The following is a 25329-nucleotide window of genomic DNA, read 5'->3' as shown; positions in this document are numbered from 1 at the left end:
TTTTAATGTAAAAAAAAGCGATGAATTTACTAAAAAAGAATACTAGCATTGTCATTTTTCTACCATTTACCAGAAAAAAGATGATATTACAACTCAGAGCACCCTTGTGAGGATAAGTGCTATAGAAAAGTGGCAGAATAAAAGCAGCTCAATAAAAACAGTTTTTTTTCGTATAGAGGCCTGAAAACAGAATCAGAAACAAAATAAAAGTATGATTACAATGTCTTCTCTATGAGAACATCAAGGATTTACAATGGATTTAGTAATTTATTGCCATATTGATTGGATTATTGTTTTTCCTTTAAGATAATTGTTCTGTAAAGTGCTTTGGCATTGGTGCAGCTGTGGCTGAGTAAAAATAAGTTAATATCGTAACTGTATAGCTTTAAAAGTGCAAATTTATTCTTAAGGGCGTCTTACTTAAAGGACGTCCATAATACACTACTTTGAAGTGTTTATTTGTGACTTCAACAGCAGTTATATTTCAATTTAACAGTGCCACTTTTTACAAGATGCCAGTCCCATCATTCCATATTTTTGTTGTAAAATACTGAGATGAAGTATCTTGAAAACAAACAATATTGTGTTTTAGGCTGCTTTACCTTGAACTGTTCGTGTAGAGGCGTATTGCCATTATGCAGCGGAGTCAGCAGCCGCTCCACATACGTATGAAGCTGCGAGGCCTCCACCTCTGTATCTCCAAACATAATGGCCTCCACTAAGGCATTATGGATGAACACGTACTGTTCCTGAAAGTTGAGGCAGATGGCATTTTGTTATTAGTTATTATTTGTGCATTTAACCCCAAAGTTAGTGTTGGGGGCAAAGTGATTTGTTGGTTTAGGGCCGAGGTCGCAACCATGGGCTTAGGAGCCGCATGCGGCTCTTTAGCGTCACCCCTTTGGCTCCCTGGTGCTGTTTAAAAAATATTTGAAAATGTGCGAAAGAATTATGTTTGTTTTAATAAGGTTTCTGTAGGAGTACAAACATTCTTATCATATAGCAATGCTGTAAGAATGTGTAGAATTAACATTACATTTCTAACTTTCTGTTCTCTTTCAACATTTTGGGTTTCCCGAACCCTAGTTTAGTGATATAAACAAATTTGGCTTGACTAGACACTAGACAGTAATACACAAGGTGAAAAGCTACTTTAAATCTCATTATATTTGTATAATGACAGAAAAAGCATTTAATTTAATTACAAAATGACAAGCATGGCATGTGTATTGAGAAAGAATGGCAACCTGTGTCTGGACCAGGTAGTTCCTCTGTGTGCGAATATGTTGGAGGAACCCATCCACATCCACAGAGTCCTCCAGCCTCATCTGCCTCAGCATGCTGTCCAACACCAAGTAGGTACCTGTGCGACCCACACCCGCGCTAAACACACCCAAGAAACAAGAATTGCATTCAGTGATGTGCGACACATTGTATTAAAAATCAAAACTTTAGATTAACCATATAACTACTGGGGTGGCATCATCTTGAAATTCATCAATTACCTTATTGACTAACGGAACTTCCAGCTGCATAAACAATTGATTAACTTCCAGATCAAATAATGTATTCAAGTATTTGAGCTAACAGAACTAATAACAAATTATCAATTGAATCGCTGCATACAGAAACAGTGACTCATTCCTCACTTCCTGATCACTTTCATTTGATTTTGTTGTTATTAAAAATGTAGGAACTATCTAGTAGGGCTGTCATGATAACATTTATTAGGATGACATTTTTTTTCCACTATAAAAATGAATGATAGTGGTTGTTGATGTGTTCCCACCATACAAGCATAAATTAACCATTACCATTGAAACGTATTAAAGAATGAAAAACAGCATTTAGCCATCCAATAACCCATCTGCCTTAATTACTAAATAGCATTTCTATTGGCAATACTGGACCACATCCATGCAACAAAATGCAATATATAAAAAAAAAGTGTTTTAAAGTTGTCAGCCATTTTTTATATATTGGGTGGATATAGTAGTAGTTTAAGAGTAGAGAATGAGCAAAATACCTGCAGTGCACTACCACCGGGCCCATGTTTGAGGTCCTGGCCTGTGAAGACTTGCGTATGAAGCTGATGAGTGGCAGCGCATGGTCTGGCACGCCCATATCAGGCCACTGGGTGTAGTGGTATTGCGTGACTACTCGCTGGAGGCTGCATCCTTTCTGAGAACCCTGGCTCGGCAAAAACAACGACCCATCAAACACTAGATTTGAAAACATTCATTGTCTCCAAGCTGCGCGATTCCATTTGGCGGACCTTTTTGATGTGTGGGTTAGTGATGGTGAAGGTTCGTTGAGTGTAGTGTGCCAGCTCTTGAATACTCTTGAGCGTCACAACCAGATAACCATAGTCCTCGTGGTTGTCGTCTGGCCAGTACTGGTCACATTTTCTCTAACAAAATAAAATGAAAAAAATGTCAGAAAACACCCACTCTGTGTTATAAAACAGAATTGTCCATGTTTAAGTTTTTTGAGTGTAACAATACATCGATCTGGATCATTTTATTATGCATGATTACATAGAAATGGATAGAAATGCCAAAATTTGTCATACTTTTTATATAAAAAGTTCATTTGTTTGTGATAAAGATTATTTTTATTCAAATGTTTAAAATGTTTCAGCAATGTAATTTGCGAAAACATTTTAATAGCTTATATATTTTTTTATTATCTGTTAGGTAAGTGTTAACTTACGGTCCTAACTTTCAGGTCTCAAGTATATCTGAACTCTTGACCATAAGATAGTTGAAAAACTACTCTTAGAATTTAAATTTCAAGGTTTATGGCGAGCTCGCATTGTTGCAAAGTTTGAAGAACTTTTAAAAGCTTTTGCTTGTCTGTACATGGAGAAAAAAAGTGACAGAAATGTTACATTTATGTGTATTTTGAATGAGAACCTGGGTGGGATTAGAACTATTCTTTTCATTTCATTTGTATTTTTTTTAATAAATATTTTATTTGTAATGTAAACCAGTTTAAAACTGGTGTCCTAATTAAATGAATGCCTATTTAACCAAATGAATAAATAGAAAAAAAAGGTCATCTCTGGTCTAAGGCATAAACACTGCCAACATTTTCGGACTAAATTCAGACTGGATTTTAAGTGGTAATAATTCCATTCCTAATCTATTGTAACTCACTCGTCCTTTCTCCAGCAAGTTGGTGATCATCACGATGACGCCAACATTTTGCTCCCAGATCATCTGCCAAAAGTCATTTGTGCTAGACTTGAGCGGGCCCTGAGCCGCGATGTATGCACAATGCATCTTGAAGCCCTTAAATACAAAGATTGTAAGGAAAATGGTTTAATACGTCATCATATTTTGGTTGTGGTACAGGCAGCCCTGACAAACCAAATCAAACTCCTCATTTTAAACCTCAGTTTTACTAACCAAAATGGGTGATCCCAAAGATTATATGACTGATTTAGTGAACCAAAATGACAAAGAAATTTAAATCTTGGCTCTTTTGGTCTTCTCTCAAACTTTGCAATTATAATTTTTGTGTTTCAATGCTAATAACATCAACAAAATCACATTGGAAACCCAACAAATGCCTGTCATGTTCACCTATGATGCTTTATGGATCTTTTTTAGCAAGGTAACTGATCTGGTTGATTATAGACGGATTGTTCCATATCTGTGCACCTCCCTTCGTTACTGACTGACTCTACAATACAAACTTGTTGCCTTACAGTGGTATCTCGACATAAGAGTGCGCCGACATGCGAGCAATTTGAGATACGAGTAAAATTTCGGGCAAATAGAGCCAACCAGGGAGAATAAAGGTATCAAAATTTAAAACAGAATTTGAATTAAGTTTAGTGTAAGGTTAGATTAGATTAATTTGCTGAGCAAAAAGTCTCTCCTCCCTCTTTCTCTCAGTCTGTCTCTCTAATTTTAGTAATATTAAACACATTTTAGTATTATTAAACCAATAGTTATTTGTTACTTTGTCAACAGATGGCAAATTAGAACAAATAAAAATGTTTTTCCAGTCCAATATCCTGTTTTTGGTGTTTTTTTTCAGAGGGTTGGAACGAATTAATATGTTTTTAGTTCATTTCTATGTGAAACGTTCGTTTGAGTTACGAGTAAATCGACATACGAGCTCAGTCCCGCAACCAATTTAAGCTTGTATCTCGAGGTACCAATGTATCTAAAAAGACCGAAAAATCAAAAGTAAAACAGAATAACCGGGCTGAAAGTTTTGTGTCTTTAAGTTGAGTGAAAGTGGGCTGGAGCTTTGATAGTGTGAAAGCATTGGGATGCATAGAAATGGCAGACAATGTTGGAAAAGGGCAAGTGTTTTACGTACGTCCACAAAGTTGGCATTGATGTAATCTCGACTGCGTCCGTCCTTGTCAGCTCCGGCCGAGAGTCGTACTCGACTGTGATCGACTGAAATGTAAAAAAACGAAAAAACGCAACACGTCATCTTGCCCAAGGATGAACGCTTCACATGGCGAGATTTTGTTTGCAGTTGGGCTCCACAAGACGTGAGAGCGACACTCAACTTTTGATTTGAGACGACCAGAGGACCCTTCACAGATAATAAAAATAAAAAAGAATCAAGTATTTTATTTGCTCGGTGAAGGACAAAAGCTCTTGTTACTATGGTAACTGGCAGGCTCAAAAGCGGGGATGGTGGTTGCTAAAATGTCTGTTCTGACTTTTTTCATTCGAACTTTGTAGAGGAAAATGCTCATTGTTTTGATGGAAATGCATGAAAAACAATAGAATGCTATTGTTTTTATTTTATTAAAGAAGTTAGAATCGATTTAATTCATTTTTTTAGACTTCAATTTTGAAAAGAAAAATATATTTGCTATTAGCATCGCGCAAATTTTAAGTAATTGAATTTTAAATTAAATTTCATAAGTTTTATGACAACAACAACAACAAAAAACTACTATACTTACAGGCGTGGATGTTGCTGTATCGGTTTTTGCTCTTGTTGTCCGGATGGCTGGACGTCTCCGAGGTCATGACCATATCTGTTGTACACGCCTGCGCCTCCTACAACGCATGCAAAAAGAAGTACAATGCACATTTAACACCAGGAAATTAAACATGTGAACCAACTGTTATGTTTAAGGTAAATATAATTCATCATTCTCCCTGCATACATCCATTTTCAAGACTAAATATCTTGTTCAGGTTCGCAGTCTGTGTCTGGGTGAACTGGTCACCAGACATTCACACTCTAAAGCAGAGGTGTCCAAACTACGGCCCCAGGGCCAACTACAGCCTGCTGCCAAGTTTTAAATGGCCTGCAGCAAATGATGAAAATATCATTGAACATGGCCTGCACAAGTCTATATTTCTATGTATTTATATGTCGACTTTATAACATTCAATGGAGATAGTCAGCGAAATAAGGCTTCTCCATTAGCTGAGGAGTCAAAACCTGACAACAAGTTGAAACAAATGTAGAAAACTTTGATTTTTTTCAGTTCAACCCTAACTCACTCACTTCCAAAGGTCAAAGGTCACAATCACGTAAATATAAGTGTTACAGAAAATGAAAAACGTGCACTCATGCAAACAATCACCAGGATTGGGGTTGTCTTACCTCATAACTCTCCTTTAACAGCTAGCCAACGAGGATGAAGACGAGGGGGAGACGAGTAGGGGCGGGCAGCCAGAGCGTTTCCATGACAACACAGAACCCCAATAAAATTTGACATGAGGATGACAATGAAACCAGATAAACAAAAGCAAACCTAACAGCTGGAAAATGGTGATTTAAAAAGAATAAATCATTAAAATGTGGATTTTGTTGCTGAAAGCAGATGTTTGTTAATTTGCTGTACTGCTTAACAGCTTGTATATTTAATTATACTTGTCATATTTCATATATATTATATTTTTTCCAAATACGACTTGTTATACTATTTACTTTTATTCGAAATATATTACTTTCTGGATCACTTCCTCCTCACAGGGGGCTTCAATCTCTTCCTGTGTGGAGTTTGCATTGTTACCCCGTGCCTGTGTGGGTTTTCTCCTGGTGCACCGGCATTCCTCCCACATTTCAGAAACACTCCTGCCTAAAGACAATTTAGGGTGTTCACTGGTCCTACCATGAATGTTTTTTGAATGCGAGAGGCAACGAGAGTACCCAGAGAAAACCCACACAGCCACAGGATAACATGAAATGTGACTGGTTGAGAATCTTTTTACTCCCTCTGATTCAAGGGGAAGCCTCTTTTTGGATAGGATTGACTCCATCACCCCTTCACAAAAAGATATACAGAAGATGAATGAATAAATCATATACATTTTTGAACTTTGTAATATAACATGTTTAACAGAATAAGCCACATTTACTGAAATATAGTTTGTCTTTTGGAACTATCCTATGAGGTTATTATTCATGTTTTTTTGTATGACTCACAGCTGGAGCTGGAGTAAAAGTTTTATAGCCATGAAATAGTTATTGTATGTTGAATTGATTATATTATTAATTACATTATTAAAACATAGAAAACACTATTTTATTTCAAGGGGCGTAGAATGTAACTATCAAACAAATGTTATTTTCTCAGAAATAACCTTGGCAATTTGCAAAAGCCCATATTTACCCATTACTGCCTGGTGTCAATCATTTTAATTTCCATTTTGATGTTTTATTTTGAAATGACACACAATGAATGAAAGCAAGACATCATGCAAAAACATACACACACAAACAAACAAACACACACAAACACACACACACACACTTCACTGGGGGAAAAGAAAAAAGACAAACTGGAAACACACCTCAAACTTGGTTTCGAATCCGCTGGTTTGGTGTAGCTCCGCAACATATTTGACAAAGTCTTTGACAGGAAGTGCTGCATTTTTATCTACAAGGCAAACAGTATGTGAAACATCTTTAGGAGCACGCTTATTTTCGAGATGTGTGCGACAGAATTACCAGACATGAAAGTGGGCACGGCGGTGACACAGGGAGTGGAGCTTTCGTCCACATAAAAGTGTGCTGTCTGGAAACACGTCCTGTGGCCAAAAATTGAAAAGAAAATCACTTCACAAATGATGGAGGAGTAAGACTTCAAATTAGTGTTCACAAGAAAAAAAGAACAACAGCATGGCCTTCAGCTTGTAAAAAAAAAGTAGTCTCCTAGGAGACCTTTGGATTTTGAGAAAACCCATGGCATCATCTTCATTTTATCTGCTAATCCTTGACAAATGTAGGAGAAGCAGAGGATGTTAATTTTGGCCTTTAATCCCAACAAGACTCCATGGGATCAACTCGCAACAGAAAATCACGTCTTGTCCAAAAATGGACATCACAGATTAGAGGAAGGAAAACACAATGTTAAACTTCAGCACAGATTATAATGCCAAAATGACCAATATTTATTCATCTTGATCTTTTTAGTCAGGGATTGAATCAAATTACATAATTATATATATATACTACTATGACTCCAACTACTACTAATAATACCAATACTACTTCTACTAATAATAACCATTACTATTATTATTCTGATTGTCATTGTCATTATTGTTGTTGTTGTTATTGTTATTATAATACATATTAATAATATAGTATCATGATGAAAAATCCTCTTTTTTTCCAGAATATTTCTGTGGAAAAAAATGTTATTTCTCTGGAACTGCTTTCAGATAGATATATGTTTTTCCCATTTTAAATATAAAACTTTTTAAGTATAGGACTTTTAAGAATATCATATTTTTGTTCTCCAGAAATATCCTTTTTTAAAAACTCTGTATTAATGACTTAATACATGATATTGACTAAAATTCTCAACCTTTGTCACGTCTTTTTTAGAAATATATATAAACTTCAATTTTGGGAGAGTCCAAAGCATATAAAGTAAAATACATTTTTGTCTTACAATTACTCCTGCACCCCTAATGAGGATGAGCAGTTCAATGAATAAACAATTTGTAAATTTCACTGTTGATATCTTAGATTTGGCCTATGTAATTTCTATCTGATCAAATTGAATTGCATTCAGCGTGATGCTAATTTTCCTCTCAACTTTAACGTCCATCATAGAAGTGCATCAAGCAAACGAGCACCGAACGCGACGCAGGCATTAGCACGGGATGATCTTTATGCCAGCCTAATCTGGAGAATGTCCTTTTCTAACCCTCACCCAAACCCACCCCGCTCAGTCCTGCGTGATTAATCCATGTATGATTAGTGAATGGAAACGCATTTTGTGGAGATGACAAACATGAATAACATGTTGATGCGAGAGATGGAAAATGCACAAAATATGTTGGACATGACGGCCATGATTGGATTGCATGAGTTGCTTATTTGACTGGCCACACATTTTGATTTTGTTTTCATTTTTTGAAAGAGAATGAATATAATACTCCAAGGTAAAATATATGCATTTTTCAACTATTTGATTAACCCAGAACAATATTTTCTTCAATGCATTTTTAGGCTACCCATACTTTAATGAATTTAATATTTTTGAATGAGAAATGTGTGAAATATCTGTGTGAAGTTTGTCCTGAGCTTGTGTGGGTTTTCTCTAGGTATTCCAGTTCCCTCCCACATCCCCCAAAAATTGCAGGGTAGGCTGGGTGAACACTAAATTGCCCCTAGGTATGAGAGTGAGGGTTAATGGTGGTCCTTTGTCTCCTTGTACCCTGAAATTGGCTCGCAACACAGTCCACTGCCTAGTGCCCATATTGAGATGGGTTGGGCTCCAGCACCCCCCGCGAACTTTGTGCAGGTAACTGGTTCAGAAAATAAGTGAATGAATGAATACATGTTGAATGAGATTGGATCAAAAGCAAATTATTTTTGTCCGAATTAAACACATTTTCCGATATACGTACACGTTTTTTTATTATTATTATTTTTTTTAGAAATTCACATTTTCCAGCCTTGTGCTACTATAAAGTCAGTTTCATTCAACACAGGAGTCTTTGTTGCTTAGGACACATGCAAATACGCATGGGAGAATAACAACAATACATTTGTTTGGAGAAGATTGAGATCATGTCCCTGCAAATAAAGTCTCCTTGATCCCATCTACACCCTGCTACCCTTTGCGGTACATGTTTTTATTTTTTTTATTTTTTTACCCTTGATGAGGGCTTTTCTTCCTCGGATGTTATTCAAATGAACATTTCACTCACAATCCATCAGGTTTAAAAATTATGTTTAACATCTGGAAACATTAAGAATGATGTTTCCCCAAGTCTTATGCGATTAGAAATGTGTCACGCATAAGCAGAGTTTAAGCCAAATCTGATTTAGATTGCACATTTGTCAGTAACATTGATTTCCAAAAGCAACATTTATTTCCAAAAGGTAATATGAAAGGAAGTCAATTTAAAATGTAAGCCCCAAATACTTTGTGTCGTGTCATTTGGATGGCGATATTCTCTAGCTGGAAAAAATATATAATGAAAAAAAAAAAGGTTCAAGATTGTTGGCAATCAGAGGAGGTTTAAAGAACAGTTTTGCTTTTAAAAGATATGAAGTCTGGCAAAATGACCTTCATTCCTAGACTGGTTCTTGAGATTTTTTTTTAAATGTTTCTTCTATAAAAACATGCTTTCTGGGAGTGAATTTTCAAATATGGTGCCTATCAAAGACAATTTATGGCTGTGAAAATGATTGACACATCCTTTTCTTATGATTTTTTATCTTTTAGCCTCTCCTGTTCATATGCTTGGACACATAATAGTAAAACAGAGTGTCATTTTATGCTGGAACTGTTTAATGTGCCTTGTGGTTGTTTATTGAGAGAATTCCAGCCTATCAGTAATCGTTTTGGGGTCCAGAGAGAAAGAAATAGAAGTAAAAGAGATAATGAAACACGATTGAATAATCCTGGAAATGTCTCTCTCAATATGACTACTCTTACCAAAAGGGAATTCCAGATGGGGAGGGGATACTAAAGGATTACTCACCTCCAGTAGATGAGAATGCCGATGAGAACTACAAGGCCTAGTGCTGTGAGCGTGGAAATGATGGCCAGTGGGACCACTGCCTTCCTCTCGCCGTCCCTAATGGAGCCCACACGAGACTCGTGGCTGCTGTTGCTCACGTCTGCACGCAGAAACGTACAAGAAAATGCACAAACACACACAATACATTGTTACTCTAAAAGAGAAAAGCTAATTCCATACTAGAGAAAAACGAAACATGTTGAGCCTGTGTTGTCATCACCTGGATCCTTCCTACCTCTAAGGGTGGAAATCTTTGGTCCAAATGCTTTTAGAAAAAAAGGGATGTCCTTTTTAACTGTAGGCCTACAACAGTGACAATGTAGAAAATGAGTAAGATGAAAAAGTGATAACTTCAAGAGAACAAGTCTGAATGAGGAAGATCAAGAATGTCAAGACTGATTCCAAAAAGGAGATGCTGATGAACAGGAAAAAGATGGAGGTGATATTGTACCTGGTAATTTCTTTATGTGTAATTGAATTTCATCGTGTAATAAAATAGTAAACTCACTAATGAAAAATAGTGTATGCCTTATTAATGTGGTGGCAAGGGTTGGAATACAACGTTCAGTTTGTTTAGTGATTTGCTGCCCTCTGATGGTTTATATGGAGAGCTTCATTTCATATTTAATTTTTTTTTGGCTGGCAACCAAAGGGGTTCAGATAAAGACTGAATTAGTAAATGATGTGGTCATTATGGTAATATAGATACATTGTATCTGTATTGTTTTTATTTATGTAATCGTGTGATTACTAGATTTCAGGTTTTGTTGATATATTTATTTTTTATTTATAGCTACTGGTGTTGAACAATATTTACTGTGTTGTATTCCATGTATGGTGGACACACCAAAATTTTGAGTACTAATAATTGATGCTAATGATAAGTGCAGCGAAAAAATAAATAGTTGAGTATAGGTTTTGGAAGTTTTTGCAGTTCGCAATTGAATTGAAATCACTTGCAATGATGTTTTGCAGGATAGTTATTGTATAATTTCTTAATAACATGTTTTTGTGCTCCTGTCTTTAATAACTGAATACTGCAAAACTTCTTTTCACGTTCTGCAACAATGTATGTACCTGCTCTATTGTATGCTTCTTTACTTCAGAGTGGGTTTTTCTCAGAGAAACAGAAGACTGATAGTGATGAAAGTCAGTCAAGAATGGGTTGGCTTTCACAAGAATGAATACTCAGATGACTATCAGCAACATGTCAATTGACAGGACCCTTTCTCTCGTCGGCTTGGGAGTGGTTACCTGCTATTGGCTCCTCCTCTTTCTTCGATTCCTGCTGGGTTTGCTCAGGAATGCTGAAGTCCGAGGAAGTGTCATTGTCGTACAGGTTATCGGCGTGACCTGAGCCACTTTCCTCTAAAGGCGTAGGTGAGAGTACTGCAGTTGTGTTGGGCGTGGTGGCGCCTACTAGCCCGGATCCTATGGTACTACCACTCTCGCTATCAAAATAGAATGCTGAGGAGCGGTCGTCCACATTCTCGGGCGTTTGTCCAGATGCCAAAGTGGTGGACACCCCGTCGTTGGAATGAGGAATCATGCTCTCACCCGAGCCGGACACTTGGACTCTGTCCCACTCCTGATCTATGTGGGAACCCGAGCCTGAGATGCTGTTACTGCCCTCGGCCGAGGTGGGTGTCATGGAGCCAGACGGCGACGAGAACACGGGCTCGGTTGTGCTGGCTGGAACAGAAAGTGGGGGCGCACTATGAGTGGCCGGCAAAAATTGGGAAACTGATGAGGAGGGAGAGAGCAGAACCACTAGGTCACCAGAAGCTGCTACAGAAAAAGAATTTTCAAGGATACCCAAAGAAGTCACGAGGAGATTTACACCAACAACAGGGGTTGAAGCGACGGCGCCATGGGTAACGTAAGGCGATGCATGGGGCCAGGACGCCGAGGGCTCCATGGAGCAACCGCACATGGACTCCAGGGTGCCGTCAACACTATCATCAGGCAGGAAAGAATCCGCTGTACTTCCCGTCGCATAGCCCAAAAGCTCGACTTCATTGGAGTTTGATGACGTCAGAGCCGGAGTGGCGACAGAAAGCGGGAAGTCGCTAGAGAGGGGAACTGACGGTCGCAAAGTGGGGCTCAATGACAATGAGACATCGGAAAGTGATTCTTCCCACCCGATGACCTCGGCGGGACCACTCGAAGAGACCGATTCCAAAATTATGTCAGCAAAAGAAATGGTTGGGCGAGAAACGGCATCTTGGTGAGACTGCGGGGTGATGGCAATTTGCTTGGAACAACCCAAGGTGGGGGTGAGGGACCGAGAAACCTGAAGTGGCGACACTCCCCATTCCGACACCTTGGATGAGTCCCCCGAGACAGACACCAAGTCATTAGCGAACGAGAGAGCAAGGCGAGAGGACGTGTGAGAAGCAAGGATTTGTTGAGGCAGCAGGGAAGAATCCAGGGCGGAGTAAGTGGGGAGCTCATGCAAGCGCGTGGAGGGGACGGGGAAAGGGTCAGGGTCCATAACATCAAGCAGAAGGGAAGAGCGGGAAGACAAATTTGGGAGGACAGAGAGGTGCTCACCCTTTGAGAGCGGAGGTGTGGTCTGCAAGAGAACACCACCCTGCCACACCGAAGACTTTGTGGCTGAAAAATGAGGGATGCTGGGAGTTGTAGGTCCTCTTGGCGGAGATTCCTGGGAGGGTTCACCCTGGGCCGATACCCCATAATCATAACGGATTCTGCTTGTGTCCTCAGTTGTGGAATTAGGTTTATGTGGGCTTGAGGGCACTGAAGATGGCTTGATGATCTGGTCGCTATGTGTCAGATTTGTTGTAACATTCTTGGTTGTGGCTGTACTGTTTTTGAAGGTTGCATTTGATAAGATGATATTCGTCTTTGTTTTTTTTGTTGGTGTGGTCAAAGTCGTGGTTGCAATCACTTTTGTACTCACGGCTGATGTTTTATTCACTGATTTGGTATTGGTCCAAGGCTTGATTGTTGGTCTTTTCATGGTTTTGTTGTTTGGCGAGGTCATGTTCGTGATTTTATTCACGATTAAGGTTCTGTTTGTTGAACTAGAAATTGTGGTGGTCTTATATAAAGTTTCATTTATAATCGGAATCATTGTCGTATTAGTGGTTGTCTTGTTCATGGTCTTGGTCGTTGGCCAGGCTGTGGTTTTATTCAGTGGAATGGTCATGTTTATGGTCTTGTTTATATTTTCTGGATAGTTCAAAGGAGTGGTCTTGGTCTTGTTTGTGGTTGTGTTTGTTTTTGGAGTCACTGCAGTTGCAGTATTCATGGTCACGTTCATATCCATTGGTGGAATCATAGTCGTGGTGTTTTGTGTCATTGACACAGTCATGTTTGTGAGCATTGCAGTTGTGTTATTCAAAGTCTCAGTCTTGTTTGCATTTGTGTCTGGGATCGATGGAGTCGTAACATTCATATTGGACATTGGCTTGATCATGGTATGATCCATGGGTATGGCCATGCTCTTCTTTTCAGTTGTGTTTGCGGTCATTGCTGTAGTTCTGTTCATGGCCTTGATCGTAGTCTCCTGCATGGTTGTGGTCATTGGCCTGGTCATGGTCTTATTCATGATTGACGGCGTGGTGATGCCACTTTGGGGTACATGTTCACCACTATTCGGCAAAGAACTGCTTACTATTGGTGTTGTCATATTCAGCCCTGCTTCACTGAAAGACTTTGGAGCCATGCCACCGACGTTATCTCTTTGGTTTTTGTACAAAGCTGTTGTAGAGGAAAACCTGGTGGTGACTTCTGGTAGCTGACTGGAAGGAGTAATCGGTGAAGTAGTAGAGGCAACGGTAGTCGACTCTGTCTTGGCGGCTCGGACCCCGTGTTGTGGTGGATGGTGAGGTATTTCCAAGGTCGAAGTCAAAGGTGATTCAGTCGGAATCCGAGTCTGTTCATAATCTCCTGTTTGCATGGGTTCATTCAAAGATGGATCTGGTGGGTAGTTCTCTTCCTAGAAACCAAAAATATCACATTACATCGTGGAAAGGTAAGTAAACATTTGGTTACATTATTATGTTTCAAATTATATGTGTGTGCTTCCCCTTATTGGTTTGTTCTTATATTCTTGCTATTGTTTTATTTGCACAAGGTGAACGGAATATTTCTTACCTCGTAGTCATATTCATTTGAATACGGGTTCAGGCTATTTCCTGTAACAAGAGGACATATTGGAACTGAATTAGTATTACTCGAAAAATGTATACTATCCAACTTAAAGGTTATTTTTTTTCTACTGAAGACAGATCAGATGGGAAAGACAAACTGATAAGAACATTTGAAGAAATAAAGTAATGGGGTGAAAAATGAATTGCAAACCGTTGCCTTTTGGCAACTGGACTCTTTGTGGGTAATGATACTTCATTTTCACCTTTAATCAAAAGAGATCAACATTTTCGCTCTACATTTTTTTCAGATTTTGGATTAAAAGTGAAAAAGAAAAAAAGGTCAAGTCGCCCACTTCTGCAGATTACCATGATGACCAGTATGATTGAAAAACCTATAGATTTTTTTTTTTTAATGGGCCCAGTTTTCTGAAAATAAGCTCATCTTGAAAATAATTAATTGACTGCAGGACAGTGGGAAAGGAAAGTTCAGCCATTTCCATGCTAAAAAGAACATTATCATGCCAGGATTTCCCAAACATGGGAGAAAGATAAGAGTGCATTTTCAATAAATCGTTTTCTGTTTCACTCTCCTCGATGGGCTAGTCACTTGTTTTTATGCTGACCGCCTGACACTATGGAGGGATGTATAGCAAACGCCAGAAAAAAGGAGTGCTCTGCAAATGCGGCGGAAGCACACAGTAGGCAAAAGAGGGCGGAGCTTAGTGCTTACCTGTTGCGTGTGGCGGATGAAACTGCTTTATCAGGCATGAGGTGAGGTTTTACAAATTTATCAATGGAGAAAAGAGTGAATTTGGATGTGCAAAATAAAATTATAAAAATACCTGGTGTGTTTAAAATCAATGGTGGAGAGTCAAATCTCATCAGCACGTGATGCAAAATCTGCACCTCTAAATTTACTATTGGTGGCAGAGCTCATGCATTTATGGTCTGACTTATTCTACTGGGACCCTTCAATTAGATTCCTATTGCCGTTCCTTTTCCCTAGTTTTTTGTTGTTGCTCATTTTGGAGAAATTTTGTGAATATGAAATGTTCTGTTTTGTTGTGATAGTCGTGTTTTGGTTAAGGTCACAGTCTCTGTTCGTTCTTATACTGTTTTTGCTTTGTAACTTGAAACGTCCTTTAGTATATAATATTTAATTGACACCTGCCCAAACTGTTTAGTGGCAATTATGTATAATTTAAAGATTGCTCCAAAATGGATTGATGGTTTTGAAAATTGATTCCATTTTTCAGTATCCAAAAAACACCTCTGTAAAACTGATTTTCTTTTTTATGTGTGTATAATATGGTCCCCCATTTTGTTATCATTGTTTACTGACTTAACATTTAGTATCAATAATTTAATACCTTGGGATTTCAGACATTTTTCATTTCAGATTTGTTCAGACATTATTTTTTTATTAAAGACAAGCTTTCTTACCTTGCTAACATATTCTGTGAAACAAAGGTTGACCTAGTGATGAGTAGAGCAAAATGGCAATGTATGGGTAATATTAGATTTAAATGTTTTGTGTCTAATAATATGTTGCAAGCTACTGATCTGGTATGTGAAATCATCTTTCCATCAGGTACCTTATAATGTTTCTGTCAGTTTTAATTCCACATAGAATAAATACAAAGTATTTGTTCACTACACAATGAGTTAAATGCCAACAGTGGTTTAGAGAAACAAGAAAAACAATGGCGACAAGAACAACAAAAGGTGTCCTAATTTGAGTGAAGTGGATGAAGAACAAAAAAATAGTTGTAAAGACAAAAGAAGACAAGTTCAGAAAAGGAACTGAAAGGAGGGCAGAGGAATGAAAAGATATAAAAACAATCACATATAACAAGGAGCATCTAACATATATGATGAATTTTGAGGAGCATTAAAACACATCAGGAAGGACAGTGCTTTCTTAACTTATGTATGCATATAGCAGCTAAAAAATATATTAATTTATTCATATATGAAGCCCATTATGGAATTTTATGAAGTTTGAAATAGATTAATAAAACAAAATATATTTGTTGTTTGCAATTACTAGCTTTTTCACAAAAAAAACTAATTCAACTCACAAGTCAAAATAGCACTGTTTTAGATATCAAATTAATGTAAGAGTTTCATTTTGGCAGTCTTTTCCTTTCTTAATTGTCCATTTAGTTAATCATGTCAGTTTGTGTCTCATGTTGCCAGCACTACTACACCAAGCTTGTTCTTACCGGGGTCTTCGATGGGCATGGTGAATGTCAGTTCGTCGCTGATGCGTCCGTAAAGCCCATTGGAACACACCGCTACCACCTGGATGATGTAGCTGTAGTTAGCCACCATGTCATCAAGGATGGCACCCTGGTGTGAGAAGCAAAAGATTTATACTCAATAAATTTCACACACAATAATGGTTCAAATTTGCTACCATGCTCCACAAAGTTACTATAATTTCCAAGTCAATATACTGCATAAGTAATGTCCCGATCGAATACTGAGTATCGGTATTAGTGCTCGCTATGACTATTTTTGTGGTATAGTAAAGTATTGGATTTGGTCCCTAGATCGGATCCAAACCAGTAATCCCTTTCAACCCTACTGCTTCACAGCACTTCACTGCTTTACAGCTGCTGTAAATTAAACCGCTAAGCAGAACCAATGAGTAGGACTCCATCACTAAATAAAATAATGACAGTAACAGATCATCGTGTAAAACGTTAAATTGCCCCTCGGTAGGAGTGTGGGGATGCATGCTTGTGCTCTGTGATTGGCTGGCTGGGCACCAATTCACCAATAGTGTGCTGTGATAGGCTCCAGCACCTGCCGCAACCCCAATTAAAATATCTGGGGATCCGTTCGGCATGGGCAAAACATATTTTGAGAAAAATCGGATTTGATCAGAAGTCAAAACGTCAGTCTCGAACATCCATACTCCATATAGTCTACTTCAACTGAAAATTGCTTCATATCACCAACTGGACCTTACCACATCCTGATCTCCGTCTGTCATGTACTTTGAGGGTGCTGCATCCTCTGCATCAGCCATCTTATAGCTGACCAAGTACTTCTCGATTGCAGAGTCGTAGACTGCCCGTGGCCTCTCCCAAGTCACCAGAAGGCTGCTCAGGTTGTAGGCCGTCGCTTCCATGTTCTCTGGCTCTGAGCTGCACACTGAGACATCCATAATCCTTAATCATATTTGTTCATTTAAGTAGTACTGTCATTTGAGTACTGTAAATACAATGATCCACACTGTAAGAATTATGGCACTCTTATGCTTCCACCAGCAGAGGGAAGAGTGATACAGGACTGACTATCATTAGGCCTTTTCAACTGAATTTTGTAAGGTTAGGAGTACACTGACAAAGGTTGGCCAGAATACTGTTTTAGTGCAAAAGAGAAGACTAGAAATGCTACGGTACATGTACTGATTCAACTACAACACTTGAGTAACCACTGAAAACATTAACAAGGACATAATATATATGTATGAAGCATAAATATCCATCTTTGAATGTTGGAATTAAAGGTAAACATTCATAAATAAGTGAAATAATCCAGTAAAATAAAGAAAAATCTAAACAGCAACAAAGCATTATATTTTTTACTTTCCACAACTGGCATTGACAAGCTCAGCTGCTGGTGTCACTAATGAAATTGATTGTGTGTGTTTGGAGGTCATGTGGATCAATGGAGTTAATTATGAAATATTGAGCTGAAGTAGTAATACATTTTCACGGGTGGAATTGGCAACTTCCGCTTACTTTTCATTGCTTGTGGGACTCCATTTGGGTCATCAAAGGGTCTGTTTGGGTTCATTGGAAGTTTTATTTGGGTTTATAGATGATCAAATTAGGTCAGCTATGTTCTGTTTTGGTCTGGTTCTGTTATGCTATGTAGGTTCTATTTGGCTCATGGAGATTCTATTTTGGGTTAGAGCAGGTCATATTTGGGACATAAAGTTTTCATTGTAGATTTCAAGGGTTATTCTAGGTTAATTTATGTTCTATTTGTATCATAGAATGTTTGCTTTTATTTATGGTTCTACTATAATTCGTTTTTTTAAAGTTTCTTTTTATAGTTGTTTTTACTCAGAGATTATCTGTTTGGATCATCATTACTTTATTTTGTTTCAATGGCTGCCCCATTTCGATTTCCACTACATGTATTCATTCCCCTTGTTTTGCAGAGGTTGTAATGTTCGGTTTGGGAGGAGAGGGACAAAGTATACCTGGTGTGAGGAGCTCTTCAGTGCCGGTGTAGGAGGAGAAGACCTGACCCATGAAATTGCCTTGCTGTTCTCGATAGTTGTTCTGTAGGTAGTCCATCAGCATCACATAACCTGCCTGCTGCATGGTCATCACCTCACAGAACACTTCCAGCTAGAAAATGACCACACAACACACAAACATTACAAACTCGTTACAGTTACTAGTTTTGTGTAAGGCTGAGGTTTATTTTCCCCCTCCCAAGATGTAAAGTTGGGGTTGGGAAAAATATCACTCAAAGTTAATTGTTTAAATCTTTCCAGTCCGCCCTGAGCTGGAATGCCGACCAGCCAAGACATGCTGCCTGTGGAGCTATTGAAAAAAAAATAAACGATACTGCACGCCACCTGCAATATGTTTAGAAATTGTATGTTCCTCAATTTCAGATCAATGTAATTATATTAATTGTTGTTTTATTGCTATATTAAAAACATGGTCTCATACATGTCATCATGCTGCTATCCTATTTGCGTCGTGATTATATATTTGTGATTGCGAGATTGTAAAAACAGTCATTCTACTTTCTTATCAGTCCAGTAAAACTTTCAAATAACAAAATTAAATTGCCCAAGTGAAGCCAATTTACATTATGAGTGAGATATGGCTTAATTTACATTGAAGCTTTGATAATGTGTTCCCTTTTATGGATTAGTTATTATTATTTATTGATCATGTGTGAGTTCATTTGTTTGTGTTTTTGTTATTTATGCACTTCCCTACTTATGACTACACTTCCTTATTTATCACTTATTTATATATTTATTTATTGTTAATATTTATTATTTATTCATTAGTTTGTTTGTTGTTATTTGTGCCCTTCATGGTGAAGCTGTACATCTCATTATACTTGTATAATAACAATAAAGGCATTCAGTTCACTATTTAGCACAAAACAACAAAACTAATTCTCTATATCTTGATCTTCTTTCACAGCTAGTCCTCTCAGCATATTAACTCTCACCTGGTCAGGTGAGATATAGACACTGTTCTTGAAAACGATCCACTCCACAGTCTCGATACAAGGTGGCGTGGTCAGCGAGCCATTGTAGATGAAGTACTTGTCTGTGGAGTGAGGCAGAAGTGCTTGTGGCGAGAAGGGCGCAACCTGCGCGCTCTTACCTAAACAACAACATCAAGAGTAATGGTAATGATAATAATGTTTTTGGTCAACTCAGAATGCAACTCGAGCTACCGTATCTGCTAACACTGTTGATGGCGTCAATGATGGTGGTTAAGTTTGAGTTGTCCTCCCCCAAGCTTGCCTGTCAACACAATACAAATGTTAAATAATGCAAATAAGAAAACATTCATACAATTTTCTATGGGCATTTTGGGTGACTTAAAGTCAGTTGGTCCTAGTTTGATCCTATATCTAGTTATCATGTTAATCATGTTTTCTTTTCATTCATATGTGGATGTGTGGATTTGACAAAAAAAATAATCATGGATGTTCTATTTAGATCATAAATATTTTGTTCTGAGTGGTTTAGGGGTTTTAATTGGGAAAATTGAGGTTTTATTTTTGCACATTGATGTTTTGGGTTCTATGTTCTTACGACAATGGTTCTATTGGAGCTCAGTAATGCTCTCATTCCGTATATTTTTATTGAAGTTGTATTTGTATAATGGAGATTTTATTTGGTTCATTGGTCTTTTGCTTATAGTGGTTTGATTATTTTGGTTTTTACATAGACAAAATTGGTTATATATATATTTGTTTTGAGATGTTCTGCTTTGGTTCACAGAATTTCTGCCTTGTGCTTAAGGTTATTTTGTAATCATAGACCCTTTATTTACATGCACGTGGGTTCCATATTGGTTCCTCAAGATTTGTGGTTCACATACACAGAATTTATTGTGGTTTGTAGTTTTTGCCTTGGTTCTAGCTATACCAAGTTCCAACACACACACCTCCAAAATATATATCGTCCCTCTGTTTTTTCGATTACATTGCTTGGGCTGTGGCAAAATATTGCATGTTTTTGAATTTAATTTGTTTTCTTTTTAATAAAAAATTCTTTTTAAAAAATGGAATGCGAAAATACAACACTGTTCACTCGATGTAAGTTAAAATTGTTCTTGCCAGCGCCAATGTCTGCAAAGGGCCTCGCAGAAAAATAAATCAATGTGAACAATGAAGTGAGTTTTTAAAAATATTTTTTTCTGTGTGTTGGCTGCTACTTGTTGTTGTATTCTAGTGTTCCGACATGGCCTCTGGCGGCTGCAGCATGCCAACGCAGCCCGAGCCACGCCGACGCACTGAACAAAAAGCGACGGAACCTTTGAACTCCAACAAAAGCAGACGTTCATTGACGCCAGCTGTTTGTGACTCACTTCAACCTGCCTCAACTCACAGTGAGTGCACAAGCTACAACAAAATATAATGCCAAAAAAAGAAAAATCCAACAACGGTTAAAAAGAGCAAGTCCTAACGAGTCTCCTTCTAAAAAGAAAAAAAAATAAGTCATCTTTTCAATGGTTTGGAGGGTTATAGGATTAAATACAGAATTTAATAGTCATTAAGGGGTTTTGGTCTGAAATTGGTCGACAAAACAAGGTCTTGTATTTTTCCTCTTCCTCCGATACAGTATTCCATATAACACACTACAAGAATTGCAATGAAGTATTCATACTGAAAGGAAAAATAATGTTGCTCTCCAAATACAGTATGGTCAACACCACATTAGTACGACTTATCATGTTGACGACTTATTTATTTATGACTTGTGTATTGATCATTTGTTTACTAGTTATTGTTATTATTTATTTGTTTATTTATTTGTCTGTTTGTCTGTTGTTGTTATTGAGCACTTTGTGGGGAGGTTTTAAATCTCATACTTTTATAATGACAATAAAATCATTCAATTCAATGACTGGAAGCATCAAGGTCACAAAAAAACGTACATATGGAAATTGTATGAGAATATTTTTTTATAATAATGAAAGTATTTCCTAAATTCAATTTAAATGATGCGAATTGTGGTGTAAAACTTCCTTTTTTCTCGTTTTTTCTCATTAATACGATTTATAAAAGGTATATGTTACCTTGTTGTACATATTGTTTTCTGTTTTTTTCAGTGGGATTAAACAGCATAATTGTTCTCTTCACACAAAATAAGTAGGCAGCCCAGGTAAAAAGACAATTGTAAAATGAACACACACTGCTGTAGTTCCTATTTTGGTTCACTGGTGGAGCTAAAGTGCCTGACATGTTCACATGACCGCCAGGGTCAATCCGTCAAAAGAACATGTTACGGCTTTCTTACTACTTTGTGTAAATGGAGCTCGTTAGCTCTCTTTGTACTAACAATGGACATTGGCCCTTCGGCATCTTGTTTCAGTGTTGTGTTAAGTCCAACAAGTAACCTGACGATCCGCTGAGCTCAAAGTTTACACGTTCTCACACAAGCGACTTCTCCCGTGAACTCATTCTTTGGCCGAGTGTGCGCAGATGCTCATTTGCATGTCAATGGTGATCATTGTGTTGAACACATTAGGCCAGAAAAGTGATCTCACACACCCACACACCCATACACAACAATTCAAACATTTGCAAATGCACACCCTAAGACACTAACGGACGCACCTCAAAAAGCACTGCCAGAGCTGTGATTCGTCCCCCAGCTTTGACAGTTTGGTGGAAAGAGTCGAACTGGCGTGGCTCATAGCAATAAATCTGCATCTGAGAGAAAACAAAAAACAAAAAAAATAAACAAAAGCAAATCATCAGTCTTCCGCAGTCCCAACAGTTCCCTTATCTCACCTCCAGGGGATATTTGACACCATCCAGGCTGTGTTCGGAACCCTCAGAAGACGCGTTGCAGCGGCCCCAGTGGAAGGTAATGCGCCCCACCTTGAACTTTGAACCAAGACCCCCGCCACTGACGTAGAAGTCACCGTCCACATCCAATGCCACTGAACAGAACATATTTGACATTTACAGTACATAAACCAAAAGGTGTCAAACTCATCTGCCCCCATTAAAGTGTCTTCGATAACTGTATGATCAACATACCGGTCAACTTATGCATATTTCAGTTTTTTTATCATTTCAAATTGTGTACGACATATCACAACTTTTGTAAGTTTTTTTTAAGTACATTTTGTAAAACCGATCTCGCAAGCATTCCCCTTTTACACTTGCGCCTTTTCACTATATAAATATAGTGCGTCAGCAAGCAATGTACCCAGACAGTCAAGCTGTCAGCATCATACAGCAACATCTACAGAATCTTGAATTTTGTGCATACTGATTGGGCACCCAGTCCACTTTGGAGAAAATTTTAGACTTTTAATTGTGCTCTATGTGAGTAAATATGTGCCGCGTTGCATTTGTACGTTTATTTTTCCCGCTAAATAAGGGCAAAACCAATGATTAATAAGGGTAGCAATCGGCCGACATTGACCGGTATGTGATCACTTCAAATTATTACAAATAGACAACATGTTGCATTGTATCAGGTTGCGGAATCAGAATTTAGGAATGACATTTCTGACAGACAACCTCTCATTCAAGAGCAATAACTTTGAACTGGCCTGTCCTTCCTCTAAAAGGTGAAAAGTTCAAGTTCAAAATGCTGCTGCTCACTTCTTAAGTGAAGCAAGTTACCAGTTGCCCTATTATTATTATTTTTAAATATCTTGCTGGCGGCCTGTGCCCTGTCTAATGCTTAAAATAAGAAATCAGGCTCAAAATGTGCGAAAAATAAGGACCTCCTCTAGTTTGTGAGGCACTGTAGCACTAAATTGTGCTCAAACATGGCCTCCTTATTTTTCAACTATAAGTTCCACATCAACTTAATTGTGAACCACAATAAAATGCTACTCTTTATTAAACACCAAGGTCACCTTTAAAAATAACATTCTTTCTGTTCCACTGTTTTATTCATAACAAATGTCAGTTTGAGAATTTATGCACCTTTCCGAATGATTGCAGGCCTCTTTTAAAGTCTAATGTCCCTGCAATGAAAGCATGTAAAATAGGCAAGCATATAACCAAGCCCAGGTGAGGCTAAAGCCTTCACAATGATCATTTCAAGCTGCTCTCTTTAGGAGCTAATTTATCATGTTTGACAACAGTGTGGTCTCTAGTTATTGTGCTAACAGCAAATATTGACTCAACTTTAAACTAATTGAGTTAGGTTGACAAACTAATAGTTTGCTATTAAAAGAGTCGAACACTTTTTTAATGACATATTGGGACTTGAGTGAAAGTGTGAACAGAGGCAAAAAGTACTGTCCACCATCATGATCAGCATGTGATCATCACTAAAGACGAAATAGGGCGGGTCGTATCTGCGGTAGACTCTTGCTGAACAATCAGCATTATCATGTTTCACACCACTTAAAGAGAAATGAAGCACAAAAGTCAGTCAGTCAACTGGACGCGTAACTGGATCCCCGAGAAAAGTTTACAAAAGTTTTCAAAAGAAGTACTGTTGAAGCGAAATGTGAGACATGAAAGAAGGACAATTTCTTTAATACTAATTTTTACATGCCAACATGAAATTACTGCACTGGACAATTTTCGCCAGGAAAGATTTTTGTTTTAAGTCAGGTCAATAGTGATTGTTTAGTAAATGGTGGGGACCGAGCAGTAAGGTAGAGTAAATTGAGTTTTCTGCATCACAGTGAATCGAGATTAGCATCAGAATTTTTTTCCAATTTCAACTCACAAGAGAAAAAAAAATCCCAGGTTTGGTCGACTATTCCTGAGCATTTCAAAAAGACCGAGTGGCTGGGGGTGGTAGATTAAAATAGATCGATATGAATAAGTTGATTCATTCCTTCATCATCTGTGCCACTTATCCCCATGAGGGTCGTGGAGGGGCTGGAGCTTCAAGTAATCTCAAATAACGATGGGCAGTGGTGGTGTACACCCTAAAATAGTTTACAGCCAGTAACAAGGTTAAAGGAAACCAAACATTCTTACACACGCTCATACTTAACCAGTCTACCATGCATGTTTTGGGATTTGGGGAAAACCGTAGTACACAGGAAGAACCTTGGACCTCAAAATTGGGAGGTGGACATGCATTCATTCTCAACGCCGCTTTGTCATGTCATGTTAGTCTTGTGGGGTGCTGGAGCCTATCCCACTGACTTTGGGCAAACGCCAGACGACACCCTAAACTGGTCACCAGTCAGTTGTAGACTACACATACAAGACAACCACCATTCACACTTACAATCACACTTCTACTGACTGGCAATTGATCCCTCAACGCCACCACCGAAGTCAGGAGGATGAACCACACAATCACTGACCATATGTCATATTGCTCAAAATGTATCATCACGTCAATATTGAAGTCTGACTGGCCAGAAAAATATCACCTAGGGCCTACATATCTGAACAAGAACATACATCAAGTTAGATGCATTATTTTTCAGTACACAGCGACAAAGATGCAAGTACAGTCAAAGATCAGGCAAATGAATTGAGCATCCTGAAAGTACATGTATTGAAAAATCTGAAGATACTGATCAATTAATCTGACATTTAACATCATAGTCATCATCACAATTGCCAAATAATAAGTGTTTACCAGTTTTGCCATCATTCTTGATGGCGGTGCGTTGTCCTGTCAAGTTTTCCCAGCCATCCAAGCGCAGTTTCTGGTATTCTAGTTTGACCTGTGCAAGGCTCTCTTCCACATTAATGGGGGACTGCTTAGCATTGCTGCACGACGGAAACTTCTTGGCCCAGTTTTTTTGGTTTAATGTTCCTGGGGGGCACATCATATAGGCGGTCAGCAATAATTCATTGATATCAATACATAAACCAAAAAATGTAAGAAAATAAGTTATAGCTCTGCCACTAAAAAAGCAGTATGATTTTTTTTCACAAAATACAAACTAAAATAATTTCACTTGTTACTTTTTCAATTTTAGACCACAAAGGGATTTTTATTCAATAGTTTGACACCTGATTACATCTCATTACTTTATTCATTGAAAGATGACCTTGTAATT

The 25329-nt window shown here is 38.0% G+C and overlaps 1 protein-coding gene across 3 annotated transcripts in view; it reads right to left on the bottom strand.

Moving 5' to 3' along the window:
• The window catches only part of LOC144215344 (receptor-type tyrosine-protein phosphatase zeta-like), a 51452-nt gene that overhangs the window by 7118 nt on the left and 19005 nt on the right, over positions 1-25329 (bottom strand). Inside the window, exons 3-24 of one of the 3 annotated variants that reach the window (XM_077744206.1) lie at positions 24903-25082; positions 22118-22269; positions 21941-22036; positions 19547-19616; positions 19316-19473; positions 18318-18468; positions 17073-17257; positions 16321-16447; positions 14100-14140; positions 12531-13941; positions 11232-11669; positions 9939-10077; positions 6943-7022; positions 6786-6871; positions 5593-5613; positions 4940-5036; positions 4336-4418; positions 3159-3293; positions 2276-2410; positions 2027-2190; positions 1248-1383; positions 603-749 (exon numbers count right to left, since the gene is read on the bottom strand). In XM_077744206.1, coding sequence (XP_077600332.1) covers positions 603-749; positions 1248-1383; positions 2027-2190; positions 2276-2410; positions 3159-3293; positions 4336-4418; positions 4940-5036; positions 5593-5613; positions 6786-6871; positions 6943-7022; positions 9939-10077; positions 11232-11669; positions 12531-13941; positions 14100-14140; positions 16321-16447; positions 17073-17257; positions 18318-18468; positions 19316-19473; positions 19547-19616; positions 21941-22036; positions 22118-22269; positions 24903-25082 — 4232 coding nt within the window. The remainder of the gene's footprint in view (positions 1-602; positions 750-1247; positions 1384-2026; positions 2191-2275; positions 2411-3158; positions 3294-4335; positions 4419-4939; positions 5037-5592; positions 5614-6785; positions 6872-6942; positions 7023-9938; positions 10078-11231; positions 11670-12530; positions 13942-14099; positions 14141-16320; positions 16448-17072; positions 17258-18317; positions 18469-19315; positions 19474-19546; positions 19617-21940; positions 22037-22117; positions 22270-24902; positions 25083-25329) is intronic. The other 2 variants (XM_077744207.1, XM_077744208.1) reach the window with 2 other exon arrangements.

This window comes from Stigmatopora nigra, chromosome 22, assembly GCF_051989575.1.
Source record: "Stigmatopora nigra isolate UIUO_SnigA chromosome 22, RoL_Snig_1.1, whole genome shotgun sequence".
NCBI classification, from domain to species: domain Eukaryota; kingdom Metazoa; phylum Chordata; class Actinopteri; order Syngnathiformes; family Syngnathidae; genus Stigmatopora; species Stigmatopora nigra.
The sequence above is the reverse complement of the archived record's forward strand: the minus strand, read 5'-3'. Positions and strand labels throughout refer to the sequence as shown.